The sequence below is a fragment of the Bison bison genome, unplaced genomic scaffold, assembly GCF_000754665.1.
Source record: "Bison bison bison isolate TAMUID 2011002044 unplaced genomic scaffold, Bison_UMD1.0 scf7180017864352, whole genome shotgun sequence".
NCBI lineage: Eukaryota > Metazoa > Chordata > Mammalia > Artiodactyla > Bovidae > Bison > Bison bison.
The window spans coordinates 4,685,911-4,712,081 of record NW_011494924.1 but is presented as its reverse complement, the minus strand read 5'-3'; the positions used below and the strand labels follow the sequence as shown (position 1 = coordinate 4,712,081).

Below are 26,171 nucleotides of genomic sequence, written 5' to 3'. Positions count from 1 at the left end.
AAAGTATTATAAGCCCATTACAGTACATCCTGTATAGCTAATTGTGTTACTTGGTTACATCGGCTAATTTTGTTGGAGTTATGAACACACTCTTGGAACGGAACTCGTTCATATGTAGGGGTTTTGTGTGCCTCTTAAACCAGGCAACTTCTCACTGTTTACTTTGCCACCATCTTAGTCCTCACTGCTGTCATCTCCCCAGTTATTGCAGTAATCTTCCAACTGATGTTGCCCCCTTATATTTTGTTCCGTACATACCAGTAGGAGTAATTATTTAAAATGTAATTTATATAATGTTACTCATTTGCTTAGAAAACTACACTTAAAACCCAAACTTTAAACTGTGGTTTCAAGGTTTATATAATCTGGCCCCTACCAGCTTCTATAGCTTCATCTTCTAGACTGTGATTCTCAAAATGTGGTCCAAGGGTTCAGGAGATCTGTAAGGCCAAAACTTTTAATAATACTAGGATGATATTTACCTTTTTCTCTCTCATTCTCCTGACTGTAGAATCAAGTTTCCGTATGCTACATGATCTGTGTTATTGTTACAAGTTAATGTAGAAACCGGTATGACAATCCAGCTACCTTCTATTAAACTAGTCATTAAAGAGAATTGCAAAAATGTAAAACAGTGCCATTCTTATCACTAAATTTTTTGTTTGTTTTGGACAGTGGACTTGTTTTTTGTTTTAAAAAAAAGTTGTTTAACACATGACAATTTTATTCAAATAATTTAAAAAATAATTTCCCAGTCTGATTTCTTAATAGGGCAAATATCATTAGATATAACTCACAGAAACAGCAGTTTGGGGGATCCTCAATAATTTAAGAGTGTAAAGGGATCATGAGAGCATACTCATAAAGTTTGAGAGCTAGTCTTGCACTGTATGCGTTTTCTTACATCACATCAGCCTCACTGGCTTTCTTGTTTTTGTAGAATACTCCAAGCATACTTGTAACCTAGGACTTTTTTCATTAATTGCTATTTTTCCTCTACCTGAAGAATATTTTCACCAGCTTCCTCACTTTATTCTCATATCTGTTCAAATATTACTACCTCTTTGACAAGACCTCAAGCCTATGGTTTCTGAAAGAGCCTTCTTGGGACTTCCCTGGTTGTCCTCTGGTTAAGACTCTACACTTCCACAGCAGGGGGCACTAATTCTATCCGTGGTCAAGGAATTAAGATTCCACATGCCACATGGTCGTGGTGTGGCCAAAATAAATAAATAAATAAAATTTTAGAAATAAAGCAAAAGAGCCTCTCCCTACTGTCTTTCACCTTGATTGAATTTTTTTCAAAGCATTGATTCACTGCTGGAAATTATACATTTATTTTCTTGTTTATTTGTGCCCTTAATAGAGTGTATACTCCATGAGGGCAGGAGCTTTGTTACATGCCTAAAGCCTAGAATAGTGTTTGGTACATAAACTGTTAATCAGTAAAAAGAAAATACACAGAAGTTGAATTCATTAGTAAAAATGTAAGTGATTTAGAAGATAGACTAAGGAAATCTAACATGAATTAATAGATTTCTAGAAGGAAAAAAGCAAGGAAGTAATAGTTAACTGAATAATAGAAAACTATATCCTGACCTGAAGAAAGACTTGAATCTGTATACTGAAAGGCAGAATAATAAGCAGAAGTTATACTTTGTAGTGAAATTACTGAATATTAGGGATAAAGATGATCAGAAGCTTAGAAAGAAAGCTCAGATAGAACAAAAAGGAAGGATTATCAGGTCAACAATGGCAACACTGAGAGGTAAACAACAGCTGTGATTAAGAATCCCATACCTAATCAAGATATTTTCAGACACAGAAGGAACCAAAGTATGTCCATCACCCATGTACTGTTTGTACATTTGAGAGAGATGATTAGTAAAACTGGAAATCAACATCTATAGAAAACTGATCTCATATCTTTTAACATAACTTTTTTAGAATTTTGAAACATCATTTTAAATAACTGGTTCTCAAAGTGTGATGCCCATACTAGCAGCAGCAGCATTACATGGGAATCTTAAAAATGAAGACTCTCCTGTAGACTTACTGAATCAGAAACTCTGAGCTTGATACTCTGCAGTCTGTATTTTAAGAAGCCCTTTGAGTGATTCTAATGCATATTTAAAGTGAATTGCTGGTAGAAACTGTGTATTTAGATTTTTTCATCCCTTCTGATGGTCTTTATCTTTTAATTTGTATCTGTACACTATTTACATGTAATATAATGATATATTTTTAAAAGTTTATTTGTGTACTTATTTTTGGCTCTGCTGGGTCTTTGTTGCTGCACAGACTTTGCTCTAGTTATGACGAGTGAGCAGGGGGCTACTCTCTAGATGTGGTGCACTGGCTTTTCATTACAGTGGCTTCTCTTTCTATGGAGCACAGGCTCTAGGGAACATGGGCTTCAGTAGTTGTGGCATATAGCCTCAGTGGTTGCAGCTTCTGGCTCTGGAGCACAGCCTCAGTAGTTGTGGTGCACAGGCTTAGTTGCTCTGTGGCATGTGGGATCTTCATGGATCAGGGATCGAACCCATGTCTCCTGCATTGGCAGGTGGATTCTCTACCATTGAGCTACCAGGGAAGCCCAGTATGTTTTGATTTAGGTTAACCAGTTTAGTAATTCATTTTCTGTTAGTTTCCTCTGTTTTTCATTACTCAGTTTCTTCTTTCCTGCCTTCTCTTAGGTTATTTGAACATTCTTTTAGTATTCCATTTTAAATTTACCTAGTGTGTTTATTTTTAGTTATACCTCTCAGTAGTTTCTTTAGTGGTTATTCTGGCAATTACAGTATATATACTAAAGTTTTCATTGTCTGCTTAGAATAAATTCTCTACTCCCCTAAGTGGATTATGGAAATATTACTACTATATAGGTCTCTCTATACCCGCCCCCCCGCCACCACCAACTCCTTTCTGTTATCCTTGTCTTGCATGTTACATTTCCTTTATGGAAAGTCTCATTAGGAAATGCTATAATTTTTCTTTCAACTATTAAACATATTTAAAGAGTGTAAGAGGAGGGGATTAATGTATTGTGTTTACCCAGATATTTACCTTTTTTTTTTTTTTTGCTCTTCATTCCTGCTCTTTAAGGTTTCCTTTTGATACAATTTCTCTTCTGTTTGAAGAATTTCTTTTAGTAATTCTTTTGGCAGCAGATTTTTTTTTGTTTTTATTTATCTAAATATATCTTTATTTTACTTCATTGCTGAGAGCTATTTTCACTGGGTATAAAATACTAGGTTGACAGTTTTTTTAATACTTTAAAATGCTGTGCTACTACTTTCTGCCTTCATGGTTTCTTTTGAGACACCTGTAGTCATCTGAAATGTTATTCCCTTGTAGTTTATGGGTCATTTGTCTCTGCTTTCAAGATAACGCTTTGTTTTTAGTTTTCAACACTTGATGTGTGTCGTATGCATTTCTGTGTACTTACCCATTTTGGGAGTCATCTTTCGGAATCTGTAGTTTTATGTGTTTTGTCAAATTTGAGGAGATTTCAACCAGTATTTCTTCACATATTTTTTATTGCTTCATTCTCCTTTTCTTTTGGAAGTCAGTGACACAAATGTTAGACCTTACTGTTATTATCCTGTAGAACCCCAAGTTTTTAAAAATTTTTTGATCTCTTTTTTTTTTCTTCTGTTAAGACTGGATAATTTCAGTTGATCTGCCTTCATGCTCCCTGACTCCTCTATCTTCATTCTGCTGTTGAGCCCATCTATCAAGTTTTTAAATTTTTGTTATTGTAATTCTTATTGTCTTCTGTTGTTTCCTGAGACTCTAGTTTTCCATTGACTTCTAGAGTATTATTGATTGCTTGTTGAAGCATTTTTATTAAAGTTGCTTTAAAGTTTTTGTCAGCTAACTCCAACATCTGAGTCATCTTGGGGTTTGTAATTTTTGCTTGTCTTTTCCATGTGACTTGGGGGTTTTCCTAGTTCTTTGTATGCTGAGTAATTTTGAATTGTTTGCTGGATGTTTTGAATATTATGTTAAGAGAATTAATCTGATTAGGGAATAATAGTCATATAAGTTCACAATGAGGCAAAGAAGTGTTCTTTGTGATTCTCTCCTCTCCCTCACTCTTTTTTTTTTTTTGCTGTGACTGTGTTCAGGAGAGCAAAAACTTATAGCATCCTAGTTGGAAGATAGACTGAAGCCCTTTTTTTGTAGTTACCTGCATCAGAAAGGTGATCTCACTAAAGATTTGGGAGTAAAGGGAGCTACCTGAAAGCACTTTTGATGCTAAGATTACTTAGACCCTGGGAGATGTGTATACTTTCAAGTAGGGCCTTCTGCTATTAGTTAAGCAAAGTTGAGAACTATCATAAATAGACTGAACTAATAATATTAATGAGAAAGAGTTCAGTTGCTTTTTTTCCCTTTAGAGTTTTAACTTATCCTTTTAAAATGTAGTTTTGAATATGTTTGAGATCTGTTTTTATTTTAAACTTTCTTAAAAGTTAATATAAAACAAACATGTACATCTTCATATTGTAACTCATAGAAAATGGTGTATTGTTACTTGATTATCACAATAGATTCCTTAAGTATATAAAGGAAAGAATTATTAACTTCATTTCTTTGATCAAAGAAAATAAAAGTTTAAGCAGAATAAGATTTCAACAGATGTCAGAATAGTCTTAAGTTCTTTGTCACTATCATAGCTTTATTTTGTGGTAGGTTTATAATCCCTGTTAGGAAATGTTTTCTAAATGCTCTGTAACCGATTTTTTATCCTATACCCTGATGACAAAAAGAGGCCTCTGGTTACTTTCTTTTAATCTCTGCTCAGATATTCATCACTGCCCTACCATGCTCAGAGGTGCAGGTTCATGATTTCTCTTCCCTTTACCCTTCACCTCTCTCTCCCTCTCCTTCATCTTGTTTTTTGTTGAATCTATGTAAATAAGATCTATTGACTATATCAAGTTTCAGTGAAAGTTACCTCCTTGTGTTAAATGTTTTTATCTTTTTCAATTTATACTTGGTAACTTGATTTGGTTACTTGAATTTATAAGGATTATTGCTTATCAGATTTTTAAAAATCATTAGCACAAGTAACTTCTGTTCATAACACATTGAATAGAGCTATTTATATAACCTTTTACATGACCAGAATAGTGGATACCTCTAGCTTATGAATATTTCTTTCACGTGTCTGTTTTTCAGTCTTAATTAATTTGAGCTTCTTATCTGGGCTTTCCAGCCAATCACAGAATTCATTATGAAGCTTGAATTAGATGGGCATGTTTGTAGCCAGATGCATTTCTTCCTAGTTTTCCTGTCATCTACAGGGAATCTGGTCTTCTGGTGTCTTCAGCCAATGGAGACTAAACCAAACTCTCATTTTAAATACATTATTTGGCAAAAACAGTGTTGGTCAAAACAGAAACTTAACTCATTCAGCTTAATCAAAAAGAGGGAAATTTATGGGAAATATACTAAAGTAATTAGTTGAGCTACAGGAATCAGTCAAGTGGACCTTAGGTTGTCCAGTACCAGTGAATTCTAAATATTTCCCACCTTTTTCTACTTGTTTCTAAATATCTGCTCCTTATCTTCTGTTGGAGATAGACTTTCCTGTGTGCTAGAAAGCGTGGCTCTAAGTAGCCCTAGGTTCATTTGCTTCCACTTAAATGACTATAGTCATACGAGTATAGTGAAGAACAGATAGATAGCCACACATAATAGTCAGGAAGGCTGCATTTTAGGAAAATTGCTGGGAAAGAATTTAATTGTTCCTAACTAGAATCATGTGCCCACAATACTCAATTACCTGGTCTAGTGGGATGAAGTACATGATTAGCCCATCTTGTATAATGTGTCCTTCCTGTGGCCAGGTGGCAGTGTGTGTCATCAGAAGTCATGTTAATATAATTATTATGGATCAAGGAACATCCTAATTTATGTTTATTATTTCTTCTTTATAGATAGCTATTTTGCTATCTAATTTTTTCTCTCTTATGATTGGGAGAAAAGAACAACATTAAATTTCAAGTTTTTCAGTTTCCTGGATAACTGTTACTTAAAATTGTATCTCAGATTTCTTATGATTGTATTGTTTATTTCTATATGAATCAGCTTAAGTATGTGCTAATCAGTGTGTTTGGGGCTTAGAGTTTTTGTTCACATTAAAGACTTCAGAGGAAAAAACCTAGTTGCCCATTTGGTTATGTTGTGAGATGGTGTGGCTAATGGAAGAAAAGAATGTTCTAGCAGAAGAAGCAGTGTATTCAAAGACCATTAAAATGTAGATAGTGTTTGATGTTATAATACATTTCTTCATTTCTCCCATGACATCGAGTAATCGTTCTTCCTAAGCCCAAGTCTCAGACTGTTTTTCTGTAGCTTTCTTGTACCTATGGATTTCTAGATAAATTAGCCTTCCCTAGTAGTCCTTTGTGCTCTTTACGCATATCCAGTTTTCCTACCTGGTCACAAAGAAGGCATGTGACTAGTTCTATTCTTTTTGTTATAAATATGACATACCCTATGTCTAGTTGCCAGTGTCAGGCCCTCCAGAGTTTTTTTTTTTTCTATCCAGCCTGGTGATTAACATTATTAAAAACAGTGACTACTGCTCTGTTAACGTGCATCCCTGTATGACTACAATAAACAGGGCTTCCCTTCCTACCTGAAGTAGACATATAGCATGAATGAAAACTAAACTTATTTTGTTTCAAGGCACAGAGATGGGAGAGTCTTTTTTTTTTTTTTCCTGATTGTAACTACAGAGATGGGAGGTCCTTAACAGAGTATAATGTAGCCTATTCTGATTGCACACCTTCCCTGGAAAATAGCTCCTTTATGGAGCTTCTGATATTTAAACATTTGATGATAACATTGGTAACTAATAATTATATTTTCAATTATTTGTTAAGCAATATGCTCAATGTTTTATAAAATATCTCACTAAATTCTTGATGTTTTCCTGTGAGGTAAGAACTATGATTAGGTGGCAACTTAACCTGTTAAAGTGCTTATTTTCACTTAACATTTTTATTTTACTCACTGACATAGTCTGTTGACTGAGTAAAGTATAGTTGATTTACCGATACAGTGTTGTGTTAGTTTCAGATGTATAGCAAAGTGATATTCCTTTCCAGGTTTCATTTCTATTATAGCTTATTACAAGATATTGAATAGAGTTCCCAGTGCTATATAGTAGGTCCTTGTTGTTTATCTGTTTTATATATAGTAGTGTGTATCTATTAATCTAAATTCCTAATTTATCCCTCACCTCAGGTAATTCTAAATATGCTTTCTATGTCTGAAAATCTGTTTCTGTTTTGTGAATAAGTTCATTTGTATCATTTCTTTAGATTTCACATATAAGAGATATCATATGGTATCATATGTTTACTGAAGATTGTTTTGAATAGTAGTGGTGAGTAGTTTTTGTCTGACATACTTCATTAAGTATGATAATCCCTAGATTCATCTGTGTTGTGGCAAATGGTATTATTTCATTCCTTTTTATAGTTAAGTAATATTCCACTGTGTATTTATATCACATCTTCCTTATCCATTCATTTGTTGATGGACACTTAGGTTGCTTCCATGTCTTAGCTATTGTAAGCAGTTCTGCGATGAACATTAGGGTGCATGTATCTTTTTGAATTAGAGTTTTCATATTTTCCTGATATATACCCAGATGTGGGATTGCTGGATCATATGGTAACTCTATTTTTAGTTTTTTAAGGAACTCTGATTTTGTTCTCCATAGTGGCTACACCAGTGTACACTCCCATCACAATGTAGGTGGGTTACTTTTCTCCACACCCTCTCCAGTATTTATTATTTGTAGACTTTTTGATGATGGCCGCTCTGACTGGTGTGAGATGATACTTCATTGTAGTTTTGAATTGCATTTCACTACTAACTAGCAATGTTGAGTATGTTTTTATGTGCCTGTTTACCATCTGCATGTTTTCTTTGGAGAAATGTCTGTTTAGGTCTTCTGCCCGTTTTTTGATTGGGTTGTTTGTTTTTCTGATATTGAGATGTATGAGCTCTTTCTATATTTTGGAAAGTAAATCATTGTCAGTCATATCACTTACAAGTATTTTACTCCAGACATAGCCTTTTTAAACTTACTTGCTTCATCAATATCAAATTTATGCTTGGCATCTATTTATGTCTATCTGCATACATAACTTGTTTCAGTATGGAATCATGTTATAATCTTGAATTGTGATTTCATCAGTCTGCTCTGAGCTTACCCAGAATATAGAATTTTTTGTATTTTCAGGTAGCCAGCACCTATAAAAACCTGCTTCTTGCTGGAACACTTACGTGCTAGGACTAAAACAGTGATTGATGTGTAACAGATCTCAGCTTTACTGAACTTATGGCCCTTATAGGCGATTATGCCCCAGTTATTATTTGTGACAGTATTTTCCCACAAATCTTTGATTTTAGGATGTGGCACACAGAAGTGTTCCCCATGTAAACAGAAAGTGCTTTGGGATAGGAGATTTACAGTGGAAGAAAATTATGACTGGGGAGTTGTATCAGAATTAGTAGCAGAAGCCATGGTATGTTTTTAAGATACGCAAAAGTATTTGCAGTTGAAGGTCCTGAATCTCTACTGCATCTGTTTCACGTGATATGAATCTGCATTTTCATTCAGTTTTATTCCTACTCCAAATACAGTTTCATTTAATTCAGTTATATGTATGTGGCAAATATTTGATCTGTTTCCTAAGGACCATTTTGAATAGTAGTGGTTAGGAGCTGTTGAACTTTCAGTTTAAAAACTAAGTAAATTAGTGGACAATTTTATGGACAGTTTAGAATAATTCATTTATGTGCTGTTTTCTTTTGTGCTTTATCAAGATCCTGGAAATGTTAGGGTTTACTTACTCTTAATCAGCCAAAAGAAATGGTTTGATTCACTTATTCTGTTTTAGATAATTTTAATTTCCAAGTTTAACTCAAAGTCAAGACATTTTCTATTTGTTGATTTCATGAGTACCACTTTCCTATTTTTATTTCTCACTGTCCACTGGCCAAAGTAATTGTGAAACTGTGTTCAACAAACTTTTAAATCCTCAACCTCTTTCTTAAGCTCAGAAAAGTTGCAGATATCTGTCTTGCCCTTGATTATAGCCCTTCTTCAGCCTTCTCAAGTAAACTTTCTTCACAACTCACAGACTTCAGGACGAAGATTTTAGTAAGAAATGCCTGTAAGAATTAATAATATCCTTGACTGTCTAGTCCCTCTCCCCATTTACGAGCAGAACAAAATACCAATGGCCACTGCCTCTCTGCTTGCACTCAGGCAGCTGAATGTACTGCTCTGAATTTATGCCATGAACCTCAACCGGGTTTCAGCAGTGTCTGGCAGTGCTGCTACTCCTTCTTCACTTTCCCTATTAATACTATGTTCCCACTCATTGCAAACCTCTCACAGCCCCCACTCTCATCTATGGACCTCACCTCAAACTTTATTGAGAAATCGGATGCAGCTATCATCATCTTTGCATCACTGTATCTGCAAACCTAACTGCATTGGTCTTCAGGTTCTCAGTCTTCCTTTCTCTTGTTATTAAGAGACCTTCCCTGCCAGTCTAATTCCACTTCTTGTGACTCAGGTTCCATCTCTTCTTAGTGTCTCTAGGGCTTCTTTCCTGCAGCTGGCATCTCTTTACACATCATCAGTTTCTGTCTTTCGGTTGGATTTTCCCTCCAGCCTACAAACATACTCTATTATCTGCCAGCCCTGATACATATGCAAATACATATAAACATGATGACAAACTATATGCTAAGTCACTTGAGTTGTGTCCGACTCTGTATGACCCCATAGACGGCAGCCCACCAGGCTCCCCCGTCCCTGGGATTCTCCAGGCAAGAGTACTGGAGTGGGGTGCCATATACAGATACTTATATTTCATTCTTCTGTCTTCTATCTACTATTTCTTGTTCCTGTTCTTATCTAATAAATTATCTTCATTGAATCAAGTTTTTCTCCTACCTCAGTGTCTGTTTCTTCTCAGTCATTTTTGTGGACTCTATCCTTTATCAATCTTCTAAATTTTGGTGGAGTCTAAGGGTTGAGTCGTCTTTGCTTATACTCTGTTGGAGATTTCCTTATTAGCATTCTGTGACACCTAAATATATATCCTGCCTCATAGTTCTTCCTGAGTGCTGAAATGCATAGCCAGCTGCCTACTTGATCATTTAATTAACCTCTTTTTAGGTGATATAATACTTGATTTCTTCCCCTAGAGATTCCCCACTTCAGTAAATGGTGTCACTGTCCATCCTGTTACCTACTCAAAATTTTGGGGTCAGCTTTGATTCTTATTTCTCTCATTCTTCTCCCATATCTAATTTAACAAACACCTCTGTGCCACAATGTTCTCATCTATAAAATGAGAGGATAATTGTCAGTAATAAAATATCAGGTTATGACACACATACGTCTGCTTTTGAAAATTCAAATTCTCATATCTTAGAATAAAATGAAAGCAACTTACCATGACTTTCAGGACTCTTCATAACCATACCTTATGTCTAGTTGTTCTGACTGCTTTTTGTTATCACTTTTGCTATCTTTAATTCTCTACTTTAAAACATAACTCTTTATGCAATGTCTTTTTGGTAGGGGGTGGGAAAGCAGCTTCAGTTTTTGCTTTGTGCTTGTTTTGTGGTATTAAAATGTAAAGATAGGGCCAAATTTTAAATCAGTTGATGTTTTTTCACCTAGTGAATCACTTATCTTTATAAATAGACCTACTATGTTTTTCTAGTTTTGTGGGAGATTGGTAAAAATTTCTAGAAGTGAAATTGCTAAGTTAAAACATAAGAGTGTTTTCAGACCTGTGAATCCTATTGAGGTAAATTTTTGAGACATTACATGACCAAAAAGGTTTCATTTACCCTCATGCTTGATTGGTAGTTTGCCTGAGGGTAGAATTCTAGGTTCAGATCATTTTTATATAGGACAGTGAAAACATTACTCCATTGTTTTTTCTGTTTAACAGCTTTATTGAGATGTAATTCAGATATCATAGAATGCATCCATTTAAAGGGTATATTTCAGCAGTTTTTAATATGTTCCCAGAGTTGTACAGTTGTCACCCCAATCACTGTAGAACATGTTTATCACCCCAAAGAGAATCCCCCAGACAGCAGTCATTCCGCATTCCCACTAATCCACCAGTCTTAGGCAACAAGTAATCTACTTTCTCTTTTCATGTTGCTGATCAAAAGTCTGATATTAATTCTAGTTATTTTGTAGGAACCATTTAGGGTTTTCTTTTCAACTCTGAATTTCTGAAATTTATCCATGAAAACTAGGATTTATTCAGACATGAGTCTGTTTTACTTATCTTACTTTACTTAAAACTTTATAACCTTTTTAATTTGTACTGATGTATAGTCAATTAACAATGTTATGATAGTTTCAGGTAAACAGCCAAGGGACTCAGCCATACATATACATGTATTCATTCTCCATCAAACCCCCCTCCCATCCAGGCTGGCACATAACATTAAACAGAGTTCCCTGTGCAATACAATAAGTCCTTGTTGGTTATCCATTTTAAATACAGCAATGTGTACATGAGCTTCCCAGAGTCCCTATCATTCCAGGATGTCTGACTGTAGGTGAGTGATCAGACCATTGTGGTTATCTGGGTCATGAAGATCTTTTTTGTATAGTTCTTCCGTGTATTCTTGCCATCTCTTCTTAATATCTTCTGCTTCTGTTAGGTCCATACCATTTCTGTCCTTTATTGTGCTCATCTTTGCATGAAATGTTCCCTTGGTATCTCGAATTTTCTTGAAGAGAGCTCTAGTCCTATATTAAAAGAGATCTCTAGTCCTGCATTAAAAAATACATATATAGTACTGAGTTATATTTGAATTTGTCCTCATAGGTTAGATTATTTTGTGGCTTTATTTTTGTGTTTTTGTCAAGTTTTGACACCTGGATTTTGCTAGCTTCATAAAATGAATTTGAAAGGTTTTCTTTTTTATATGTACTATCACCTATTAATTAATAGTGTGTTTCCTTAAAGATTTGATAGAAACCATTGATTTGAACCTGATACCTTCTTGTTGGGAGGAAGGGCATCAGTGCCTATAGTTTTCTTTCTGCCATTGCCACCCTTCATTTCTTTCCGTAGCAGTTCTTATGCATTATATTTTAGCATAGACTTTTTTTTTTAATTCAGGTTTTTTGGAGAGTGAATTTGGCCATTTGTAAAGTTGTGAGAAATCATTGGTTGTTTACTAACAGTTAGTTCAGTTCAATCGCTCAGTCGTGTCCAACTCTTTGCCACCCCATGGACTGCGGTACGCCAGGCCTCCTGTCCATCACCAATTCTTGGAGTTTACTCAAACTCATGTCCATTGATTCAGTGATACCATCCAACCATCTCATCCTGTGTCATCCCCTTCTCCTCTTGCCCTCAATCTTTCCCAGAATCAGGGTCTTTTCCAATTAGTCAGCTCTTCGCATCAAGTGGCCAAAGTATTGGAGTTTCAGCTTCAGCATCAGTCCTTCCAATGAATATTCAGGACTGATTTCCTTTAGGATGGACTGGTTGGATCTCCTTGAAGTCCAAGGGACTCTAAAAAGTCTTCTCCAACACCACAGTTCAAACGCATCAATTCTTCGGCGCTCAGCTTTCTTCACAGTCCAACTCTCACGTCCATACGTGACTACTGGAAAAACCATAGCCTTGACTAGAAGGACCTTTGTTGGCAAAGTAATGTCTCTGCTTTTTAATATGCTCTCTAGGTTGGTCATAACTTTTCTTTCAAGGAGTGAGCATCTTTTTATTTCATGACTGCAGTCATCATCTGCAGTGATTCTGGAGCCCAAAAAAATAAAGCCTGCCACTGTTTCCACTGTTTCTCTGTTTGCCATGAGGTGATGGGACCAGATGTCATGATATTTGTTTTCTGAATGTTGAGCTTTAAGCCAACTTTTTCACTCTCCTCTTTCACTTTCATCAAGAGGCTCTTTAGTTTTTCTTCACTTTCTGCCATAAGGGTGGTGTCATCTGCATATATGAAGTTATTGATATTTCTCCCAGCAATCTTGATTCCAGCTTGTGCCTCATCTAGCCTAGTGTTTCTCATGATGTACTCTGCATAGAAGTTAAATAAGCAGGGTGACAATATACAGCCTTGACGTACTCCTTTCCCTATTTGGAACCAGTCTGTTGTTCCATGTCCAGTTCTAACTGTTGCTTCCTGACCTGCATACAGATTTCTCAAGAGGCAGATCAGGTGGTCTAGTATTCCCATCTCTTTTAGAATTTTCCACAGTTTATTGTGATCCACACAGTCAAAGGCTTTGGCATAGTCAATAAAGCAGAAATAGATGTTTTTCTGGAACTCTTGCTTTTTCGATCATCCAGCGAATGTTGGCAATTTGATCTCTGGTTCCTCTGCCTTTTCTAAAACCAGCTTGAACATCTGGAAGTTCATGGTTCACATATTGCTGAAGCCTGGCTTGGAGAATTTTGAGCATTACTTTACTAGCATGTGAGATGAGTGCAATTGTGCAGTAGTTTGAGCATTCTTTGGCATTGCCTTTCTTTGGGATTGGAATGAAAACTGACCTTTTCCAGTGCTGTGGCCACTGCTGAGTTTTCCAAATTTGCTGGCATATTGAGTGCAGCACTTTCACAGCATCATCTTTCAGGATTTGAAAGAGCTCAACTGGAATTCCATCACCTCCACTAGCTTTGTTCATAGTGAAGCTTTCTAAGGCCCACTTGACTTCACATTCCAGGATGTCTGGCTCTAGTGAGTGATCACTCCATCGTGATTATCTGGGTCATGAAGATCTTTTTTGTACAGTTCTTTTGTATATTCTTGCCACCTCTTCTTAATATCTTCTGCTTCTGTTAGGTCCATACCATTTCTGTCCTTTATTGAGCCCATCTTTGCATGAAATGTTCCCTTGGTATCTCTGGTTTTCTTGAAGAGATCTCTAGTCTTTCCCATTCTATTATTTTCCCCTATTTCTTTGCACTGATCGCTGAGGAAGCTTTCTGATCTCTCCTTGCTCTTCTTTGGAACTCTGCATTCAGATGCTTATATCTTTCCTTTTCTCCTTTGCTTTTCGCTTTGCTTCTTTTCACAGCTATTTGTAAGGCCTCCTCAGACAGCCATTTTGCTTTTTTGCATTTCTTTTTCTTGGGGATGTCTTGCTCCCTGTCTCCTGTACAATGTCATGAACCTCCATCCATAGTTCATCAGGCACTCTGTCTATCAGATCTGGTCCCTTAAATCTGTTAATCACTTCTACTGTATAATTTTATTTATTTAAATATTATTTAAATATTTATTTAAATATTATTTAAATAAATAAATAATTTTATTTATTTTATTATAGTTTTATTTATTTCTCACTTCTACTGTATAATATAATTTATACTGTAAGGGATTTGATTTAGGTCATACCTGGGTGGTCTAGTGGTTTTCCCTGCTTTCTTCAATTTAAGTCTGAATATGGCAATAAACAGTTCATGATCTGAGCCACAGTCAGCTCCTGGTCTTGTTTTTGCTGACTGTATAGAGCTTCTCCATCTTTGGCTTAATATAGCCAAAGAATATAATCAGTCTGATTTCAGTGTTGACCATCTGGTGATGTCCATGTGTAGAGTCTTTTCTTGTGTTGTTGGAAGAGGGTATTTGCTATGACCAGTGCATTCTCTTGGTAGAACTCTATTAGCCTTTGCCCTTTACTAATATTACTTGGTTTTAATTGCTGTGTTCTGCTGAAGAGATAAAAAAAGGATAGGAAATCTTCTAGTACCTTTCTTGAAATTTGTTGTTTTTAATTCTTTCATTTCCCTTTTAGGATTGTTGTAACAGTTTTTCTTGTTTTTTCAAGAAGATATTTTAAGCCAAAACTCTGTATCTACTGTTTACAATATTTTATTCTACTTTTTAATGTATCTTCAAAGTATTATCATCATCACAGTTTCTTTTTTCTTATTCTTTAGGAAAATCTGAAAGAGTTTGCTTGCTCAGACTCATTTTTTCTAATTATAACTGAGTGATCATAGTGATTTTTCTTCGTACTTTGGATATAAAATTACTGTTGTTTGGAAGTTAAGAAACCTGCCTTTCAGGCAGTTGTGGTTTGGCCCTGCATTATGTAAATCTTAGCATTTTCTACTGCCAGGAAGAAAAGGAATCAGTTCTAATCAGCTCAGTCTCCTCATTTCTCGCTTGCTCTTTGCCATCTCTAATTTTTTTTTTTCCATTTCTCCCATTCTTTGAGTGAATGGTTCTTTACCCTAACTACACAAGTTTTATCTGTGGAACTTTAAGGGTGGAAAGAAAAAAGAGAGACTGTAGGTAATAGAGTACTTAATTTCTTGGACTGTAAAGAATTGCTGAACTAGGATTAATTTTTCTCTCTTATCCTATTCTGAAGAAAGCTTAAATCTTAGCTCCAACACTACTTTGAATACTTGTAATGACTAAAACACCAAGATAAGTGATGAGGGAATAAAAGATGAGTAAAACATATTTCTTATTTCAAAGTAGCTAATAGACATGAAAAACATAATCAATTTTAGAATATCAAATTCCGAGTATAAAGCACTTCTGCCCTGGGTGGTCAGTAAACTCATCATAGAGGGAGTTTGTCATTTTCTGAGATGAAGAGACTGTAAGAAAAACATTTTGAAACAGGACCTGGTGGATAGATATCAAGTTAACTTTTGAACATGTTAAGTTTGAAATACTACTTATCTTAATAAGTATGTAGGAATGTACAGTAGGCACATGAAGAAAAATACCATGGAGTTGAGAGAACAGAGCTGGAAAATTTGGACTTCATCAGTACATATATAAAGCCACAAGATTAGATAAGATTACTTGGGAAATAAGTGTAGCTAGAGAAAAGACAGCCTAATGCTTCCTGGGGATATGAGAAATTAGCCAAGGATTCATAAAGGAAAAATATTGTAATATCTGATTATAGAAAAAAACTAGAAACTTCTGTCATTTCTTCTCAAACTTTAATAAGGATCATTTTGTTAAAGTTCAGTAAGTTTGAAATGGGGCCTGAGATTCTGCTGCTCCTACAAACTTCCAGAAGATTATGCTGCTGGTAGTCTATGAACCATGCTTTGAGTAGCAAGACTGTCTATGGCTAAAGAGACAAAGTGAAAAGGAGGAAAGACTGCAGCGTTTGTAGGAGAATAAGGATTAATATCCAGAATAAAGGGCATCTATAAAAAGAAAAAAAATAGAAGGGAGAAAGAATATGGATAGATGATTTTTCATAAATTTAAATGATCAATCAGCGTGAATGCTCAACTTCCTGGGAAATACAAATTGAAACAAGAAGATCACGTTTCCCCCCATTAAGATCAGGAAAAATTTTGAAGTCTGATAATATACACTGTTGGTGGGATTGTGGGAAAAGGGTGGACTGATACCCTAATAGGAGGTATCTTGGTACTTTTGTCCTTTTGGAAGACCATTTGCCATACTGACTTTTTAAACGTGCATATCCTTCAATCCAGGAACCCTGTGCTTCACTGTCTAAAAGGAAAACTTCTCCCTTTGTCGAGAAGGCATTTCAGAGCCATTTTGAAGCATTGTTTAAAGCCGGGAGAGGTGAAATCTAATGTCCTTCAGGAAGGAATCACTAAATAAACCAAGTGCCCTTTGCTTATTTATTCTCCTTCGTACATTTAAAAAATTATCTCACATTTTTCATTATAACTTTAAATAATTTAAGTGGCCATGATTTTTAGAGTATATTTATGTTAAATACATTTTCAGTCACACCATAAAATTACAGATTTAAATCATTCAGTTTATAGAGAGTATCTGTAGACAGTATATACTGTAGTATAATTTGCAAAAAGCATGTTCTCACACCACTCAGATAAATTGAACTCATTTTTCACTAAGAAAAAAAAAATGATCTGACCATTAAAAGAATACATTTGAATCAGTTCTAATGAGGTGGATGAAACTGGAGCCTATTATACAGAGTGAAGTAAGCCAGAAGGAAAAACACCAATACAGTATACTAACGCATATATATGGAATTTAGAAAGATGATAACAATAACCCTGTGTACGAGACAGCAAAAGTGACGCTGATGTATGGAACAGTCTTATGGACTCTGTGGGAGAGGGAGAGGGTGGGAAGATTTGGGAGAATGGCATTGAAACATGTAAAATATCGTGTATGAAACGAGATGCCAGTCCAGGTTCAATGCACGATACTGGATGCTTGGGGCTAGTGCACTGGGACGACCCAGATGGTATGGGGAGGGAGGAGGGAGGAGGGTTCAGGATGGGGAGCACATGTATACCTGTGATGGATTCATTTTGATATTGGGCAAAACTAATACAATTATGTAAAGTTTAAAAATAAAATAATATTTTAAAAAAATAAATAAATAAAAAGAAAATAAAAGCAAAAAAAAACAAAAAAAAAAAACAAAAAAAATGATCTGATTACTTATTTATCTTAAACATGTAATATGTGCCTATACTATATGACCACTAGACTTCTGAATTCTCAGTTGGGTGGCTAGATAAATGGATAAGGCTTGAAACCTTCCCAAGAATTTGTTTCACTGATAAAATAAGGTCTTGCTCATATTAAGAGCAAGGATATTAACCTCCCCCTTTTTTGCCAAGGGATTTCCCTTCTTCTCTTGTTTGTTAGGTAGTTTGAAGTTTATATAGCTCAGAAGAGTACACGGTAGTAGACGCACTTGAGATGGATAAGAATTTTGCTTTTCTTTTACAAAGTGGAGAATTGCAACGTAGTGATTTTTAAAGGAGAGGAAGAAAGAACTAGTTCTTAAGCAGATCATTTAGGAAGAATACAAATAGACAATGGAAATCTGGAAATGATTCTCCTAAAATCATTCGTATCCACCTAATCTTAAGTTACCTTTGAAGTCCATTGAAGTAAGCAGTGTCCTAATATCGTGAAATGAATGTTGTCTGAACTTACGATGTTGTAATACAGCCATTTAAAAGGTGTAAAATAGGACTACCTTGGTGGTACAGTGGATTAGAATCCATCTGCCAGTGAAGGGGACATGGATTTGATCCCTGGTCCAGGAAGATTCCACATGCCATGGAGCAGCTAAACCCTTGCACCACAACTACTGAGCCTGTGTGCCTAGAGCCAGTGTTCTGTAATGAAAAGCCACCGGAAGGAGAAGCCCACACGCCACAGTGAAAAGTAGTCCTCCGCTCACCACAACTAGAGAAAGTCTGTGCATAGCAACGAAGTAAAATAAATAAATTAATTAATTAATTAAAAGTGAAACTACATTGAAAGAACAAATACTTAAAAACACTGAAAAAAAAATAAAAGCAAAATACATACATATTGACATGGAAAGAATTCTGAGGCATGTTGTGTGGTGAAGAAAGCAAATGTTGAGAATATTTTAATATGTAATATTTATATGTATTTGTCTATTTTATATATGTATGTATTTTTGTTTTTTGAGTAAAAAGAAGTTATGGAAGAATGTATATCACACCATAAACAGGACTTATCTTTTTGGCAGGACACCCAGAAATATGGGGAATGTGAAAAAGAGATTTTTACTGCTTGTTCCTAAATACTTATGTATTACTTAAATGTTTTATAGTTGAGAAAATGTTGTATTACTAGTATAAGAAGAAGTTTAAAATAAATCATCTCAAGATCTCTAAGCTCTAAATTTCAAGGAACACTGACAGTTACAATAATATTTCAGTAGGAATATTAAGATATTCATATTCTAAATGATTTGTATTTCATATTCATATTCTAAAGATTCTAAAGAATTCATATTCTAAATGCTTTGTATTTAAATTCTTTTAAAATATTTTTTAGGTGTGGAATATCAAACAAATGATTAAGTTGACACAGGAGCATATAGAGGCCCTATTGGACAAATTTGGTGGGGAGCATAATCCACCATCAATATATCTGGAGGTAAGCTTTTGAGTGTCATATTTGTAGTAATTTTGAGGAAAAGAAAATGAAGTTGTAAGACGCATTTGTATTGGTAATATGGGTTATTTTAGGGAGTGGGATTAAAAATAGATATGTGAAGAGAGAATTAGCTTTGTCTTTATTGTACTCTTTAAGGTTGTTTCACTTGTTACAATAAATATATAGTATTTGGTAATTTGGAAAATAGCAAAACTAAAGAAGAAGTTGTATATAAACTTCAAAATACTACCCTGGTTTAAAAAAAGAAAAAATTATTGAAAAAAGAGAAAGCATTCTTTTCTGGAGGCCAGCAAACTAGTTGCTGTATTAGAAAATGGGGAGAATTTTGCGAAATATCTTGCTTTCAGAACAAATCCCCTCAAATAGGTTTTTGCTTCCTCATGGGTAAAATTTACAAAATTTTAGTATCTCAAGATTGCTTAGCATTACAGTTTAATAGTGCCTTGAAGCTTTTGTATCCAGTCTTGAACATTATTGTAAGTTTATAGATTAGTTATTGTTCTTAATCCTGTTAGGTAGCAGTTTCTATAATAATCACAGGTACGCTTTCTTGGCATTAGTTTCCTTATGTAAGTCACTCAAGTTCCACAGCAAGGAAGCTGTTAGAGAATCTAGGCAGTCAGGCTCCACAGCCCATACTGCTTACACTGCACTATACTGCCGGTCTCCATAAAAGCTAGCTCCAACTATAAGAACCAGTCATACTGGGAGATAACCGTAAATTACAAATGATCAGGTTACCATTTGCCTTCAAATGACAGAGATTTTTTAGGCATGGATTGACAGACTCCTAAACCAAAATTCTAATTTAGTAATCTAATTACTTTTAAAGGATAAGTTAAATCTTCGGTATTTCGAGAGAAAGTAAGTTTGTGTATTTCTAAAATAACCTTGAAAGTTTGGAAATGACTGCTAATAAACTATTCTCTCTTTTTATGGCTTATCACAGAGCACACTGCCAGTTAGTATCAGTGCCAGGACTGGAACTCATACCTCTGAATACTAGTTAGTGTATTTTCTGATATCACATTCTCTCTGTTTTACTTTTGTGTGTGAGGAGAACAAGCAGAGGAGTCATAAGAAGGCAAATAGTCCTGGTGAAAATGGTAATTGCTTGTTAGTCAGAATTAGACAACTTAACCAGCAGTTTTTCTGCCAACCATTTTTGTGTCAGGAAACTTTCCCCACTCTCAGAGGTAATACATTTGCATCAATAACATGGTTTCACTATAGCAGGGATTCATTCGCCCCTCCACACACATACTCTTCAGGCTTTTAACTATTTGAACTATATCTAACTAGGACAGTATAGGGCTACCCAGGTGGCTCAGTGGTAAAGAATCTGCCTGCAGTGCAGGAGACGCAGGTTCCATCCCTGGGTTGGGAAGATCCCCTGGAGAAGAAAATGGCAACTCACTCCAGTATTCTTGCTTGCAAGATCTCATGGACAGAAGAGTGGCGAGCTACAGTCCATGGCGTCACAAAAAGTCAGACACAACCTAGCAGCTGAACGACAACAGAACAGTTTACAGCAGACTATACCTTACAGGTTGTATCATTAGCACATAGATTCTTACTGACAGGTACTAACATTACACAGTTTCTCTACAGAAAGCAGTATAATATAGTGGTTGAGATGAACTATGGAGTTACACACACCCTGTGTTTGAATTGTAGCTCTGCCTTAACTTACGCAGACAGGTTACCTAACCTCCCTATACCCCACCTAATTGGTAAAATGGAAATATATCACACATGGTAATTTAAAGACTAAATTTTGAGTTTATGATTATGAAATAAGTGCTCTGTAAATCTTTAATTCATTTATTCAATAGGCAATTATTGAGTGCCTGCTAACATTTGTACTTGTCTAGGCTCTGGGCATATATATATATATTAAAAAAAAAAATCTCCTCCCAGTCTCTGCCTTCAGATAGCTTATATTTTAATCAAGGGAGTGGTTTACAGAAACTAAATACATAAATAAGTTAAAACATTGAACTTAACCACCATTTGATTTACTATGAAGAGGAGCCTGGCCGGAATTGAGAGTTTTCTTCCCTGAGGAAAGTTGACCAGGCCAAGGGAAAAGACTTGTGGGTCCTGATATTTGAAGGCCCTTAAGTAGATTAAGTACTAAGTGAGTAATCTACTGATTACCCACTGAGACCCACCATTCTCCTTTCTGTCTCGATGAATTTTGCTATTCTATTAATGTCGTATAAGTGGAATTCTAACATACTTATCCTGTAACTGACTGATTTCACTTAGCATAATGTCTTCAAGCTTCATCCATGTTGAAGAATGTGTCAAAAGTTTCTTCCTATTTAAGGCTGAAAAATATTTCATTGTATGTCTATATACCTGTATATAATATAATGTATATTATCCATTTGTCTATTGATGGCTACCATCAGTGGTTGGTTGTTTCCACCTTTTGGTTATTGTGAATAATACTGACTTTACCTTTTTTGCGTGTATATAGCCGGAAGTGGAATTACTGAATCGTAAGATAATTCTACATTAAATTTTTAAAGGAACTGCCATTCTGTTTTCCATAAGCAGCTATATTTTGCAATCCTTTATATCTTTGCTAAGACTTATTTTCTGTATGTGTGTGTGTAAGAGTAGCTGTCCTAATGAGTGTGAAGGGGTATCTCATTGTGGAAATGCAGATCTCCAGCTTTGTTCTTTTTCAAGATTGTTTTGACTATTTGGGATCCCTTGGATTTTCTCATGAATTTCAGAATGGTGTTTTTCTATTTCTGCAAACACATTGGGATTTGGGTAGGGGTTGCATTGAATCTGTAGATTGCTTTGTGTAGTATTGATATCTTCAGGGTTCATAACTCTTAAATACAAATGAACAGTTAAGAATAACCAGTATTTGAAGAAAGCTTTTAACAGGAAAGATAATGGCAGAAATGGTCAAAAGGGACTCAGAAACAGTGCAGAGAACAGAAGAAAATTTGAAAATCACTATAACATCAAAGATAAGAGAAGATCCATAATCTCTTCTTGCTTCATGGTTGTATTAAAGAAGCAAAAGTATTAAAGAATAAGAAAGAGCTCTTGGAAATTAAAATAGTAAGAGTTAAAATAGTATAATAGGAAATTTATATATGTGTGTGTATCTGCATGTGCATATAAACAGACAAACACACGCTATAAAGTCAAGGACATCTTCCAGAAAGCAGAATAAAACAAAGAAAATATTAAAGGAAAGATGGGAAAAATTGGAGAATAAGTCTAGGAGATCTGCAAAAACCAAACAACAGGCTGTCCAAACTTGTTTTTAATTTCTCCTCCCATAATGACAAACATGGAGGTGCATTATTCAAAGTTGGTTCTACAGCTCAAGGTTGTTATTACACACTGGCATAGATTGCTACCATCCTTTTGGTTTCTGTCTGCAGCAGATCTTAGAATTGTACTCTTAACACAATACCTCAAGTCCAGAAGCAGGGATCACAGATACTCTGGTGTACTGAGTTATTTCACGGAGGAAAACCCTCCTCTCAAATCCCCTACAAGTCTTTACATCTCACCAACCAGAATGGGGTTACATAACTCCTAGACTAGTGACTCAGCTTACATTTTCTGAAATAAGAGGCTAAAAAGTAAAAATTTTCCAGTTTTCACAGTCTGGCTTCAGATTAGTTTGTGCACTGGCAGATAGAAGTTGTGCTCTAGTTACTTCATTACATAGCATTTCCAAAGAAACCATTTTGATGTTTCCATAGAAAGTTAAATCTTTACCTATCCCCACATTTCTTCCTCATAGCAAAACAGAATGAAATCAGTTATATCACCATCAGAAATCCTCATGACTTTCTCTTTTTTGTGTACTAATTTATTTAAAAGCAAGCTTTTAAGTTCTAGATTTTCTCCTACTGGCATATGAATAATAATTAACACTATTGATTCCCTTGATGATAACTGCAGTGAAATGAGCTATCATACTCTAAAAGAATTTCAGTTTTGGCTTTTCAGTCTTTGGTTCCAGTCTTTTCTTTTTACCATCACACAAAGAAAAGATATTTCCCCTAAAAGTCATTTCCCAGAATTTCTTATTTTTGTCCCAGTTCTTATATTTTTACTCATCAAATTATTTGAATGCCTTCTGTATGTAAGATATAATGCTGGATGCTTTTCTAGAATTAGATTTCTGTTTCTGGACCTGATTTATTGGATTCCAGAAGTGAAGGGTGGAGAAGGCAATGGCAACCCACTCCAGTACTCTTGCCTGGAAAATCCCGTGGATGGAGGAGCCTGATGGGCTGTAGTCCATGGGGTCGCTAAGAGTCGGACGCAAGTGAGAACTTCACTTTCACGCATTGGAGAAGGAAATGGCAACCCACTCCAGTTCTTGCCTGGAGAATCCCAGGGACGGGGGAGCCTGGTGGGCTGCCATCTATGGAGTTGCACAGAGTCGGACACAACTGAAGCGACTTAGCAGCAGCAGCAGAAATGAAGGGAATAAAGTTTCTGGAATAACCCTCCAAGCTACCACCAAGTTTATGTGTATGCTCAGATCCCCTGCAGACAGACAGTAAAGCTCCTAACATTTATTGAGTGCTTACTATGCCAGGAACTGTTCCAAGCATATAGTAGATCATTTAAGCCTCAACCTGCCCTATGAGTTATATTTAATACTCATTTCCATTTTATCGAAGAAGAGACTCAGGCAAAAAGGATTTTAATAATAACATGACCAGCATTACACAACGGGTAAATGGGGTGGCCAAAGTTTGAAGCTAGACATTTTGAATTTAGAATCTGTTTTTTTAATGAGTCTTCTGTAACTGCTTACATTTTCCCCATGTGTATGTCTTCTTTTTTTTTCTTTTTTATCAGAACCTGTGCTCTTAATTGCTTTATCATTATTACTATGCTTACAGCGTTTCTGATCTTTAGCCTGTGTAGAACCCAAGATAATGCAAAAACATTTATCAAAACAGATACTGTAGTGAAAATAATACTGGAAGCTAGGTGCTTCCTGTGAAATACAGAACAGTTCATTAATTATCAGTTGTGGACAGTTTGAAAGATTTCATTGTATCTTGTGAGATTAAGTTCAATAAGAATAAATATAATGAACTCTAATGATAGAAATTTTTTATTCCATTGTTTTTTCCTATTATGTTTTAATTAAGTAGGGCCTTAATCGTCTTCCCATTTTTAATTGAGAAATAATTCATGAACTGTGATTGACTTTTTTAAAGTATACAGTTGAGTAATTTATAGTATATGCACAAAATTGTACAGTCATCACCATCATATAATTCCAAAACATTTTTATCACCCCCAAAAGAAACCTTTTACCCATTGGCAATCATTCTCTCCAATCCTTATCAACCACTTAACCTAAGTTTCTTAATCTGTGCATTTGCCTTTTTGAACATTTTGTGTGAATGAATTCAACCAAGTCGTAGCATGTAGCGTTCATTCCTTTTTTGGCTAATATTCTATTATGTGGATACATCACATTTTGTTTATCCATTAATCAACTGATGGACATTTAGCTTGTTACCATTTTTGGGCTATCATGAGTAAAGCTGCTATGAACATTCATGTACAAGTTTTTGTGGTAGACATGTTTTCAGTTCTTTTGGTTATGTACCTTGGGATGGAATTGCTGTGTCCTTTGGTTACTCTGTTTTAACTTTTTGAGGAACTACCAAACTGCTTTCCAAAGTGGCTGTACCATTTTACATTCCCACAAGCAATGTGTGAGGGTTCTAGTTTCTATACATCATTGCCAACTTGTTAGTTTCCATTTGTTGTTATTATTGCCATCCTAGTAAGTGTGAATTGGCATCTCCTTATGGTTCTGATTTGTAATTCATTAGTAACTAATGATGTTAAGCATCTTTTTCATGTGCTTATTAGCCATTTTTATATTTTCTAGGGGAAAATGTCTATTCAGATCCTTTGCCCATTAAAAAAACTGGGTTGTCTTTTTATTGCTGAGTTGTAAGAGTTCTTTGTATACTCTGGGTGATAAATCCTTATCAGATTTGATTTGCAAATATTTTCTCCTGTTCTGTGAGATGTCTTTTTTTTTCCCACTCTTTTCATAGTGTCTTTTGAAGCACAAAAGCTTGAATTTAGATGAAGTCAAGTTCATCTACTTTTTCTTTGGTTACTGTGTTTTGGTGTGTCATCTAAGAAACTATTGCCTAGTCCAGGGTCATGATGAGTTACTTCTGTTAATGTTTTCTTTTAAGAGAAGGCACTGGCGACCCACTCCAGTACTCTTGCCTGGAAAATCCATGGATGGAGGAGCCTGGTAGGCTGCAGTCCATGGGGTCGCGAAGAGTCGGACACGACCGAGCGACTTCACTTTCACTTTTCACTTTCATGCATTGGAGAAGGAAATGGCAACCCACTCCAGTGTTCTTGCCTGGAGAATCCCAGGGATGGGGGAGCCTGGTGGGCTGCCGTCTCTGGGGTCGCACAGAGTCGGACATGACTGATGTGACTTAGCAGCAGTAGTAAGAGTTTTTTAGTTTTAACTCTTTTTTTTTTTTAATTATCTTTAAATGGAGGATAATTGCTTTAGAATGTTGTGTTGGTTTCTACCATACTACAACGTGAATCAGCCATAACAATACATGTATCCCCTCCCTCATCCCTCACACCTCTGCCCATCCTGCCCCTCTGGGTCTTGCTCTTCCTAAGTATATGATCCACTTTGAGTTAATCTTTGAACATGATGTTAGGTAATAGTCCAGCTTCATTCTTCTGCATGCAGATATTCAGTTGTACTAGTAACATTGTCAAAAATCAATTAACCATAAATGTAAGGCTTTTTTCCCCCTGGACTCTTAATTTGTTGTGTTATGTATATATCAGTACCACATGTCTTGATTATTGTAGCTATGTAGTAACTTTTGAAATCAGGAAATGTAAATCTTCCAACTCGGTTCTTTTTCATGATTGTTTTAGTTATTCCAAGTCCTTTGTACTTCTTTGTGATTTTAAGATCAGCTTGTCCATTTGTGCAGAAAAGCCAACTGGGATTTTGATAAGGATTGTATTGAATCTGTATATCAATTTGAGGAGTATTTTCATCTAAATAATATTGTGTTCTTTTCTCTACATTCTTTCATTTTTTTAGTTCAAAAACTATACTTCCGTTTAAGAAAGAAGCCATTGAATGAACTAATGGATTAAAAAAA

The 26,171-nt window shown here is 35.4% G+C and overlaps 1 protein-coding gene across 9 annotated transcripts in view; it reads left to right on the top strand.

Moving 5' to 3' along the window:
• Window positions 1-26,171, top strand: part of BRAF (B-Raf proto-oncogene, serine/threonine kinase) — a 176,759-nt gene that overhangs the window by 48,278 nt on the left and 102,310 nt on the right. For all 9 annotated transcript variants that reach the window (XR_826591.1, XR_826590.1, XM_010854956.1 and 6 more), the window contains exon 2: window positions 18,865-18,966. Coding sequence is in view for 7 of the 9 variants with exons in the window: in XM_010854956.1 (XP_010853258.1) it covers window positions 18,865-18,966 (102 nt within the window). In the remaining 2 variants the exon portion in view is untranslated. The remainder of the gene's footprint in view (window positions 1-18,864; window positions 18,967-26,171) is intronic.